Here is a 12,138-nt window from a genome sequence, read left to right on the forward strand (position 1 = left end):
AATTTTGTCCTAATTTTGATTCAAATGTCTTACTTTCTTTCATAATTGCATTTGGATTTCCCAGACACCAAGAACGCTTAAGGAACACACAGATTTTGTTTAACTGGCTTTAACTTTTTTTTCTATGCCAGATGAGAGAAGACAGAACCATGCCAGGAACAATTGGGAGTAGGTGCAGGTAAAAGAGCAAAAGAAAGTTATTAGAACGGTCTCAAACAAGAGAGAATCTGCAGATGTCTCGGAATGGCCCGAAAAGTTAACTGAACTTTTTTCCATGGATGCTGCCTGGCCTGTTGAGTTCCTCCAGCTTTTTGAGTGTGTTGTTTGGATTTCCAGCATCTGCAGATTTTCTCTTGTTTGTGATTTGTTCAGCTCCTTTCATATTCCCAACGCATCCCTCTTAGAAATCACTCAGTAATCCGCAATGGCAGGTTGGTAAACACGAGGCAACCTGGTTAAATGTATGCCACCAGGGAAACGTCCTTCGATATTTACCATCACAATTCTTACAAATATTGAAGTTTTGTGTTATAATTAACTTCATCTTTTCTGCTCCAGCCAATTATTTCATAACTATAGTGTTTCATTGTGAATCCAGTGACTGGAATAGCATGCTCAGAAATAGGTGCAGAAAAGCCTCGTGTAAACTTAGTTACTTTGCACTTAATGCTTCTTCTTGCAAATTTGATTTCCTGTGTGCAGCACCATTAATTCTTGGAAATAAATGGTCTGAATTAAATTATTGAAATTGACACCATCTCATTTAAGCTTGTACGGTTCTGTTTTTATTTATTTATTTATTTATATATATATATATATATATATATATACACACACACACATAAAATAGCTATCACACTGCTGGATTCTGAGCTCACCAAAAAAGCTAGCTAGCTGAAATTATTGCCTGCATAAGCATGGTGAAGAGCACCTCGTTTCAGCCTGGGCATGTTGTAGGCTTGTAGACCTGGAATTCAGCAACTTCAGATAACACGTTTTGGCTGACTGCATTAGAAGGGTTCTGTTCTAAGGTTATCCATATAATATTGATACACTGCCTGATATACTGACCATATCCAACATATTCTTTTGACTTCATTTCTCTCGAACAATCTTTCTTACCCTTGACAATTTCTCTCACTCTCCCCCCGCAGTGCCTCTGCCCCTCCCTGCCTGCCAGAGTCTGCCTCTCTCTCAATAAGAAGTTTAGCTTCTCTCCTTTCTGTTACAAAGTTGATGGTGCAAGGATAATAGAAAAAGTAGAGAAATTAAAGATGGCTGCAAAGGAAAATCGGTGTGGTCATGGCAGAGCGTGAAGGAGCTGGTAAAATCGAGGATGTTCTTCTGGCCCTCATGTGTGATGTGAAAGGTTAATGGGCCAGTCGATTGGCAATCAGCCTGCGCCAGCTCACAGCCCGTTCTCCATCGGAAATGCCTGCTGTTTGAAAATATGACAACATTCAGTGTTCCTTGAGTATTTCTTTTTTACTGATGTCGTTCTATTTCCACACAAGGAAGGGATGTTGTTTGTGGTTATGAGTAGGCTCAGGATCTAAATATACTGCTTGTACGCAGCCCTTCCTGCACATTACTGCTTTGGTGTGGCATGAAGTTTGACAGTCAGAGTTGTTTTAATGCTGATCTGGACTGTTCTCTAAAAACTGCAGGGATAGTGTTGTAATGTTGAGTTCTAAAACAGTAGCTTAGAATGAGCGGATACGTGAAGTAATGTCTGGTCTTCTAAATAGATTTTTTGACTGGTTAAACCACGAAACATTAGTTTAAAAAATACATCACAGCTTTGTCAGTAAGAATCAATTGAAGCTTTTTTTAGCATTTATATCCTGTGGAGCCCCAGTGCTGCTGATCACTCTGTCGGACACACAGTGTTGCAAGCACACGTACTGTGGTCTGCCAGTCAGGTAATCAAGAATCCATGACACCAGGAAAGCATCCAGCTGCATCGCTGTCAGCTTCTCCCCCAGCAGAGCAGGGCGGATGGTGTTGAGCACACTGGAGAAGTCAAAAAACATTCGCAGTAAATAATAGATACCAATAAAATCAGTGCAAGACCGCATCCAATGGAATGGACAAGCAATCAATGTGTAAAAGACGACAAACTATGTAAATAGAAAAAGAAACGTGATAATAAATAAATAAGCAGTAAATGTCTGTGAACGTACTTTTAATATGCAACTACACCTAGTATAAATGAATGCTGTAAATTTTTGATGTTTGCATCTGAAAGGAATCTTAAAATTGTTAGAATAACGTTTTCTATTCAACAGTCACTTCAGATGTTTATAAGGAAACTTATGATGGAAATGTCCAGTTAACTTCATATTACCCAAGACTGCAAGTCAAGAAACTGAATATCTGAATTGGTCATGAATCACGTTGGTACTGTTTAAGTGAACGTCAATGGTCTATTCCCTCAGACCTGTATTCCTCCACCTTTGCTTGCTCACAGTGATTTACTTCAGTGCATTTCTTCTTCACATTTTTCCCTACGACAGTTGGAGGTCTTTTGGACCTTCAGGTCTGTCCTGGCTGTTAGAACAATCCTACTGATCCCCTGCTTATTTCTGTGCAACCTGTTGTCCCTCGAGTACACAGTCAGCTCTGCGTATTCTTTTGCCATACACACCGGGAAGTGAGTCACAGTTTTGAATCTCTCCCCAGTACTAACATGAGAAAATCTGTCGATGCTGGAAATCCAAAGTAGCACGTGTGTGCGCGCGCACACAAACTCAGCAGACCAGGAAGCATCTATGGATGCGGGCCAGGCATAGACGCTGCCTGACCTGCTGAGTTCCTCCAACATTTCCTGTGTGTTGCTCTCTCCGTTACTAGTTTCCAATTTTTAGTTCCGCTTTCTGAAATGCTTGTTCACCAGTTTTTTAGTCTGGTTCACTCACACAGGCCATTTGGCTGTTTCAGTCCGACTTGGCACCAGTGTGGTTATTTGAGTTAAACTGGCGCAGAATCCTTCAAGCACAAAGCTTTGTTAATTTGCCACTGTTGCATAGTAGAAGTTTCAAGGTGCTTCACAAAATGTAATCGGGCTAAACTGTTAGTTAAAGAGACGGTCTTTATACAGACTTGAAGGACGGGGCGTCTCAGGAGTTTACACTTGACACATGCTGTGATAAAAAGAATGGGCATTAATGATAATGAATTTTCATTATCGGCAAACAATCTATTGAAATGCAAATCATGGCCCTTTGCAAAGTGCGTCAACGGCCAGCAGAATTTAGTGCTCCCTTAAGGACTGTTGAATGTACCCACAGTTAGAAACGTGGGAGACTAACCTCACTGTTCTGTGCTGAGCAGTTCTAAATAGAGTTGGGAAATTGTTGTTTGACCGGCAGTAAGTGCTGAATTTAATGCCAGATGTGGTGCACAGACAGAGTGCCTGTGATCTCGCTCATTCCAATAGAGTTTGTAGAACTGAGGCAATGTGGAAGGTAAGTTGAATGGTAATCATCTAAGCTAAACCTTTTTTAAAAATATGCATTGTTTTAAATAATTATGTCAGTTCCAATAGTTTTTAAGTCTCAATGTCAGTGATACTTTAAAACTGTTGAAACCCATGCACAGATGTTACGGTTGATAAATTTTGGTAAGGATGTTTGGCAGTTGTTAGAGCTTTTGGAGGATTTGGAAATGGGGCACCATTATTCTCTGGGGTCCCTGCCACTGCCCAGTCAATGCTTCGAACAAGAATTCCACCTTTGTTCAGTAGCTCTCTATATTATCACCTGGTTGTTATGGTTACGGGGCCCTGTTGGTGCTCAGTGACTTTATCTAGGCTACACTTTCATCTCTTTCAAACCCTGTTTACTTCTGTATCCGTTCTAGGACTGGATGAAATTCAGGCCAGTTGTACTCCAAGGGAACTTCTGTTTTCTTCAGTGAGCGTATAAGCCATCAACATGCCACCACCGTCGGACATTGTGAAGGTGGCCATTGAATGGCCGGGTGCTTTCCCCAAATTGATGGAAATTGATCAGGTGAGTGTTCTATGCAGCACAAGTGAATGACTCTCCATGTGTAGTTACTTCGTCCTTCATAACTTTTGCATATCCCAACACATTTCATGACCAATAAACTGCTGATGAAGTGAAATTGTATGCTAATTGAGCAATGGTGAAGTTGTGACAATTTATTTGTTATGGAATAAATATTGGCGAGAACTTCATGTGAATTGGTTTGGCTCCTCAAAATAATCCCGTGGGGCATTTGATACCTCCCTGGAAGGCAGTATGGAACTTGATTTTAAACTGTCATCAGAAAGGTAGGATCTCCCACAATGCAGTACTCCCTCTTTATTCTGCTGGGATCCCAGTCTAAGATTTGTACTCAAGATGGAGTGCAACTGGAGCTTGGAGTTAAGCAAACTAAAATTTAATATTGAAGAAATGGCGGAACTGTGCAGGCTACCAAAGAACTCTTGATGTTCACAACTCCCTGGTTTCAAACTGTTGCATCGACCGTAAGTTTAAATGGAAACCATTAATATTTATGTTTTTGTTGGAAAATAACAAGGGTAGAGCAGTGATGTCAGATGATTTTGGATTGAAAAGAACATTTTTCAGGGAGTAAAGGAATTGGTCCCCCTTTCTCTAGTCTGATGGAGGTTGGCTCCTCTGTATGTCCTATGATGTAGAATTGCAAGTTACAACTCCTTGTTCATGATCCTGGAGTTCAACTTTACATATCGCTGAGGTGTATTCAGAACATTGCGATATTAGGGCATGTTATGCAACTGCTTTTCAAAGCGGCTCTGTGGTATCTGTATACATTGGGAACCAGTGTACTGGATGTAGTGATTCACAATGCAGCTATACTTTACAATAGTCATTTGACTAAGAGGCATTTCAGTATTTTAATTAAACTCCATTCTGAAAAATCAGCCAGAAGTTGGAATAGATTTAAATAGTACGAGTTACATACTGAAAATTAATTTTCTAACTCTATAGAGTTGTAGTGTAAGGTCCTTCATTTTATGTTCATTAAAAAAGTCATAGGTGAGTATATCTAATGGAACTCATCATTCTTTGGAGATTTCCACTTGATCTTGTCAGCATTTTGTAGAAGAAGAAAGGAAAAATGACAACTCTTGTTGATTTTACCCTTGTGTAGGTTGGCTGGAATTATTGTTCCCATTGGTTTTGAGATTTGAGCAACCAGTGCATTCATGACTTTGACCAGGTTAGCTTGGCAATCTAAGGAGAGACATTTCGTAGTGAGATGTATAGCATAGCTGCCTGTCAGCTAAGGACATCAGAGCAATTTGTGTTTGATCTGGAAAATGGTGTCGGTGTGTTTGTTGTGTGTCTGTACTGCGCGGATGTTTGTTGTGCATATGTACTGCGCGGGTGATTGTCGTGTGTGTGTATTTATGTTATCTTGTGACAGAGAAAGTAGCCATTTAACCCACAGAGTCTATGCTGCCTCTCAGAGCAATCCAATTTCCTTCTTGCTCTCTAAGATTTCCATGGATTGTCCTGACAGCCACATTCATTTGGGAGCAATTTATCTCAATCATATGCCACACATACACTTCCCCCCCACCTACCCCCATACCCATTAGGGTTGAATATGGTGGTTGGAGCTATGAGGTAGTCTTATTGTCACTTCTGGAATTATCCTGCTAAACTTAACATTTGACCACAGTGGAGCTTTGGATTGTTTGACTTCCTGGATCCTACATAATTCATTAATTTGATAATTTTGATCGGTGTATCTGTGTAGAGCCAGCAAGATCAGAGAATATTGTGCCTTTTTTTTAGATTGCTGCCATCCTTGAGTTAAACCTCATTCAGTACAAGCATTTGACATTGAAAAGCAGTTGAATTACATCTAGACCAATTGTATAACTTCCTGTCTCACCCCACAATCACATACCTCATCGATTTAAAAAAAAATCCTGAGGCATTGAAGGAGGAAAACTGATTCCCTTGGACATCTCCTTCTGATGCCTTCAGGCAATTGGAACCTGTTCAGGTGGTCATGTGATTGACTCGTTTTGTGATCAGTTGAACTGTCACACTCGCTGTTGGCTTTGAGGAGGAATCATGTAAAAATCTACTGACTTTAGGTTCTAATAGAGACAACTTGGCTACCAAGGTGATGTGGGGGTGGTGCAAATTAAGCTAGCTGAATTTATTGTGTGGCTGAAATTAAAACATCAAGTGACTTTCGTGTATCTTGTATTCATTAAAGAATTTGCACAGATATTGCAGGGAATACAAATAACACTAGCTCCAACATTACTATGTGGCATTTCCAAGTTACTTTGCTAAGTTCCTCTCCTCTGTCGGACTAGGCCCATGGGAGAAGCTTGTGGATATGTCTAGAAGCATCACACTGGGAGATTGCCACCTCAGTTCCACCATTTTGTTTGTATTCCAGATGTGAGGATTATTTGCTGGCATTTGTTATTGTTTGCATATGTCAATTAGGCTGAGGCTTGAAATCAAGAATTGTCAACAGTTTACCCCAATGAATCCTATAAGGTGGCTTACATGTAAATAGACTTAAATGGAACCAGATTTGGTGCCTGTATTAACGTAGAGCTGGAAACTAATTTTGCACTAAAAACAACCTGTTGTGGAGAGTCTGGATCTAGAGTCTCGAACGTTTCTTGCCTTCACAGATGCTGCTTGACCCATTGAGCCTTCACGCCAGATTCCAGCATCTTCCATCCCTTGTGTCTCTAATTTCAGCCCACCCAGAACTTTGCAAAGGTCAAATTGGAAGCCTCAGTCTCGGACAGATAGATGGAATTTATTATGTGCCCATGACTAGAGTGCCAGAGAGCTTTCCAAGTACTTGCTGTCCAAATCTGTGACTTCGTCGGTGGAATAGTGCGAGCAAGCAATTGATGACATCCTCAGTGGATCAGCGTCACGACCTGACGTGTTTGATGGTTGTCTTTGTTCTCGCTTATCCCTCAGTACCAGGCTGTCTGACTGAGATGGGGACAGTTTGTGCTGTGTGCCCAGAACTAATCTCTACTCCATTTTGTTAAGCAGCCTCAAGAGTCTTTGCCAATGACTGTCAAGATGCCAAAAATAATTTGTCAAAACAAGGCCAGAACGCACAGTAATTGGTGGGCCTGGTGTTGGGGGAGCATGCCTTTAAATTAAACATCTGACTTTTTCCCCCTGTTCATTATTGCAGAAAAAGCCCCTGGCGTCAATCATACGGGAAGTTTGTGATGGGTAAGTGTTTCCACCGTTCACGAATCAATATCTATAGCTCCTAAAGCAATCCTTGCAGAAAGAAAATATCTTGGTTGTGACAAGGGAAGTGGTCTGCTGCTCCTCAAGAGGTCAGCTGTTAAGCTTTTAAATGGAGGGATGTGACAAGTTATTTGGGTTCTATTGAGATGGAAAAATCTAATAGTCACTAATTTTCTTTTAGTAAGATTTACTAATTGAGAAATCAAAGAAATCAAGACTATTTATTTGTTGATGTAAAAAGACCTTCTTGTACTTTATTGGCCAAGATCTAGGTAGAGTTAGGTGAGTGTGCACTCTGTGTGAAAGTGTGTTTGAGCTATGATGATGGATTTATGAGAGGCAGGTGCAAATGTTGAAGTAATTACTCCCAAGGATTATCTGTGTCAAGCCAGCACTTTTGCTCGATTCTTGTGCTGCTGTTCTCTAATGTTTCTGTGTTGAAGTTAAAATGTTAAGTATGTTTTCTGGGCTAATATTAGCCATTTGTCTGTGGAGAGTGCATAATGAGATTGAAGATTAAAACTTTTCAGCAAGGTCAGGTGAAAGAAATCTTTGAGTTTCTGTGATGTCTTTCTCAACCCGCGAGACGTTTCACTGCCTTCCAGGTGTTGTCGTTTTGTAATGTGTCAATTTGCAAATACAAATCCCTCTCCAAAGCCGGACCAGGGAAGTTGTGCTGAACTCCATAGCCTCAGGAGGCCTAGGGTTCACTTGCCAATCTCTACTGAGGTCAGCATTCTTCTCCAGAAGGTTGGTTGGGTTGCTGCAGCTAGCCTCAGTGTTTCTGCTTCAGGGAAGAGGTGGCAGGGTGGGGGTGAAGGGGAGGTGTTAGGAAGTCAGCAATTTAGCTCCAGTTCTTGATTCCAATCTTGATGATTATGGGACTGTATATAGCAAACAGTTGATGCAGTGATAAGGCTCCTGGCTTTTGCCTTTGTAAAGAAGGCTACAAATCAACTGCTGGTAAATAGGATTATTTATTGAGATACAGAGCAGAGTAGGCCTTGCTCGCCCTTTGAGCCATGCTGCCCAGCAATCCCTGGGTGATTTAATCATAGCCCAACCATAGAAAAATTTACAATGTCCCTCCATCTGGTACATCTTTGGACTGTGGGAGAAAATCAGAGCACCCGGAGGAAACCCACGTGGTAATGGGGAGAATGTGCAAACTCCTTACAGGTGGCTGTGGGAATCGAACCCAGGTCGCCTGGACTGTAAAGCGCCGTGCTAACCACTACGCTACTGTGCCGCCCTTAGACAGGTACTTGATGACTTTGAAATGGTGAGCTAAGGAACCTATATCTGTGTTGTGTGACTCTATGATGCCCTCATAATTATCTGCTGCCATATTGAAGGATCCTTTGGCCTTTGTACATGTGGAGCATATGATAGGTGTGAATGTTCATGTCTTCTAGCAGGTTAATGGATGGAGCGAGAAGAGGGGAGTCAATAAATGTCAGAGTGAGAGTGTGATTGTAACACTCATTTGGTTTTCTGCTGCTGTAACAGTACAGAAAGTTAACTCTTTTTTTTTCGTTTAGCTGGTCTCTACCAACACCTGAAAACTATGCTCTGCAGTATGCGGACGGCACAAACTTCTACATCACTGAAAAGGCAAGATTGCACACTTAAAATGTTCCCTTCTGTGTCTGCTTGGATTGGTATAAAAAGATTTTCGGTAACCATCAGAACTGAACACACAGATGGACAGAGTGAAAGGAAGTTTCTTGTCGTTTCTAGTCTGGTTTATTTCATGTCACATTGCAACATGTGCAGAGGGTGTGGAGCCTGAACAAGCAGCACACATAAGAGAGAGGTATTGGTGGGGGGGGATGTGCACAAACAAAAGAAAGTGTGCGTGTCTGTGTGTTTGTAAGAGCACAATACAGATTTTGAGTTTGCGTTTATTGTAGTACTAATAAGGTTTTGCAGAGGAGGAGTTTGAGGGCTGCTATAGCATTTGTAATGTGCTTTCTATGTAAGGTCAGTGTCTGACTCCACTTAGCAACAGCATTGGCAGAATATGACTTTACAATTGATCTGGATATGACTTTACATTTGTTTATGGGAACACTGAAGGACTAAGCAGGAATTTTAAGTGCGCTGTTCAATATTGACAGACACAGTAAAGTTGACAGATTGCCGCTATCTGTCTCTCTCCGGAAGAACACAGTGTTCTCTAAGTACCTTGTGGTTTGCAGCAAATAATGCACGTTTTGCTCCTCTATTTCATTAAGGTATCCTCTCAGCCTCTAAAGATACTTTAGTGTTACAGCTGGACGGGGTCTTGTTCCTACACTTTTTCTATTAACATTGCACCTTGTTACAGTGAATTGTCTCAAGAGCTTCACAGGAGTGTTATCAGGCAGAATTTGGCACCAAGCCAGAAAGGAGATATGAGAGAATTGTCATATCATATCACTTGCAGTATGCCTCAAAAGAGTGAAGGTGAGAGTGGGTTAGAAATAAAATCCCAGAAAGTGAGTGCCAAGGACAAGGAGGCCCAAGTGAAACAGGAAGGGCAAGGGCGTCAAGTTTTAGGTCTTGCAGCTACCAAAGTCCATGATGGGATCTGAAAGCATGTGAATTCTAACATTGATGTTATATGTTGGATCAGGAGACAATGTAGATAATCATGCATGGAGCTGATGGGTGATTCTAACTGACCCTTCTTCATGAGTCAGTGAATGAAACAATATTAATCCTTTTACCTCGGGTCCACACTTTACATTTGTCACTTCGTTCAGTCTCCAAAGGAAAAAGATCAAACTCTGTTCGAGTACATGCCAAGTCCAAGCATCTTCTGGTTTGGAGGCATTTGGATGATCCATTGTTGTATACATTCAATATTCACTATCCTCCTGAATAATAACTTTACTAGGTCTCTCATCTCGGCTGTGAATTGCCAACCCCTCATCCTCCAAACACACCCTCCGTGTGACACAGCATTTCAAATCACAGGTGCGAGGAGCAGGTTAGTTTACATTTCCGAGCATTCCCAAAATTCTTCTGGTCAGACCAGGTTCTAGCTGCACTCACTATCTCCTCTGATCTTCTTCCCCTCTGTTCCACCCCCATTCTCTATTACCCTTGATACCTCTGCTCTGTTGGAGTCTATGTTTGCGTTCCTCTGCCCTGCACCCATCGGGGGTGCCTGATGATGTATTCCGAAACTGATTAGTGTTGACTGTCATGCTCAACCTCTGACTTAATTGGAGCACTCTTGGAGTATCTCCTTGTGACCTTTTGAAAAGCCTCTGTGTGCTTTTTTTCATAATGAGGTTTAAGCTGATAGAAGCCTGCCCTCAAGTGGTGAAGTTGGTACTTCAAGAGGTGAATATACATATTTCTGGTAGTGAAGAAGACTGGTGAAATAACTGGATAAAAGTATTATTGTAGGATAATGAAAAATATAAAATTCAAGAGAAAATTTATGTTAGTATTCCAAGAAGATTCTTCTATTGATTAATTCTTTAGCCTTCATTAACACTGAGAACATTGTAAATTAGAACATTAGAAGTAGGAGCAGGCACTGTTGATATAGAGGACAGCAGGAGGCCACTCTGTCCCTCGAGCTTGCCTCGCCGTTTAATGTGATTTTGCCCATTTCTCATCTCTTCTGCACCAGTTCACCAGATTGCCCTCAATTGCCTGATGTTTATGTACTTCCTCTTTAAACCTTCGAAACCCTTCGGGGTTAAGAATTCCAAAGAGTGTTCACCTTCTTTGAGAATTTCCTACAAATCTCAGTTTTAGAGGACTACCTCCTAACTTCGCACAATGATCAGTGCTAGTGTTGTACCTCAGCCCACGTACCTCAAGCATGCAGTTCTTCTGTTTGTAAATTGTTTAATAGTTCTAAGCCACTTCATCTCAACCAGTCTGTGTGTAACAGTTGAATTTTCAGCCCACTTGTGGATGAACCATTTTTTTTGTCTTCCTAATGGATTTATTTACAATTGCCTTTGAACTGTCAGCTATTTTATAAGTTTTTTTTCAGATAAATAATTACTCCCCGACCTTGCTCATGAAGTTCATAATTAACTTGTCTGCAATTTCACATCTCACTTCTTCTCCAATGACAGCAACTTTCACTGTGTATTTTTAAAATATATTTTCTTATGACGACGGGAGTGGTTTGGCTCTTTGAACCCTTGCCAGGCCTCAGGGCAATCTTTTCATTCCATTTTTCTCACTGTTTTTGTATATAGGAGCAGAATTAAGCCATTTGGCCCTTCGAGTCTGCTCCACCATTTCATCATGGATGGTCCAATTTCACTCCCAGCCCCAATCTCCTGCCTTCTCCCCATATCCCTTCATGCCCTGACTAATCAAGAAGTTATCAACCTCTGCCTTAAATGTACATGTGACTTGGCCTGTGGCAAAGAATTCCACATATTCACTACTCTCTGGCAAAACATATTCCTCCTCGTCTCTGTGGAAATCATAGTTGAAGGCGGAGAAAAAAGCAGCCAGCATTCAAAGTACTGGTCTAGAAGGTGTAATGGTCAGAACAGCTGGGGGAATGAAATGGAGTTTATGTAGAAAGCATGGTGTGAGGAAGTATAGTTAACACAACAGGAACCTGTGGGTTGCAGTGCACATTGGTTGTTAGTACAATCCTGAAGTGGGATAAGCAGGATAGGAAGGGAGGATTGGAGATTGAGGAACTTGTTGTGATAATGGCAATGTAGTGATGTAGAGATAAGGGGGGGCCTCTGCTCTCTTTCTCCACTGCCTGACAAACCCCAGCCTAGAGTGATGAGATGTGGAGAAAAAGCTTTGGATAGCGGTCGTTTCTGATGACTTGCTGTTGTTAGCTGATATGTTCCATGTAAGAATAAAATGTTGACGTATTATGCATAGAATTATTCTTGAGATCCAATAC

The 12,138-nt window shown here is 41.2% G+C and overlaps 1 protein-coding gene across 1 annotated transcript in view; it reads left to right on the top strand.

Annotated features, from left to right (window-relative positions):
• The window catches only part of elmo1 (engulfment and cell motility 1 (ced-12 homolog, C. elegans)), a 204,586-nt gene that overhangs the window by 27,077 nt on the left and 165,371 nt on the right, over positions 1-12,138 (top strand). The window contains exons 2-4 of the mRNA XM_072283537.1: positions 3,862-4,013; positions 7,189-7,229; positions 8,792-8,864. Coding sequence (XP_072139638.1) covers positions 3,936-4,013; positions 7,189-7,229; positions 8,792-8,864 — 192 coding nt within the window. The 5' untranslated portion in view covers positions 3,862-3,935. The remainder of the gene's footprint in view (positions 1-3,861; positions 4,014-7,188; positions 7,230-8,791; positions 8,865-12,138) is intronic.

This window comes from Mobula birostris, chromosome 19 (genome assembly GCF_030028105.1).
Source record: "Mobula birostris isolate sMobBir1 chromosome 19, sMobBir1.hap1, whole genome shotgun sequence".
Lineage (NCBI taxonomy): Eukaryota > Metazoa > Chordata > Chondrichthyes > Myliobatiformes > Myliobatidae > Mobula > Mobula birostris.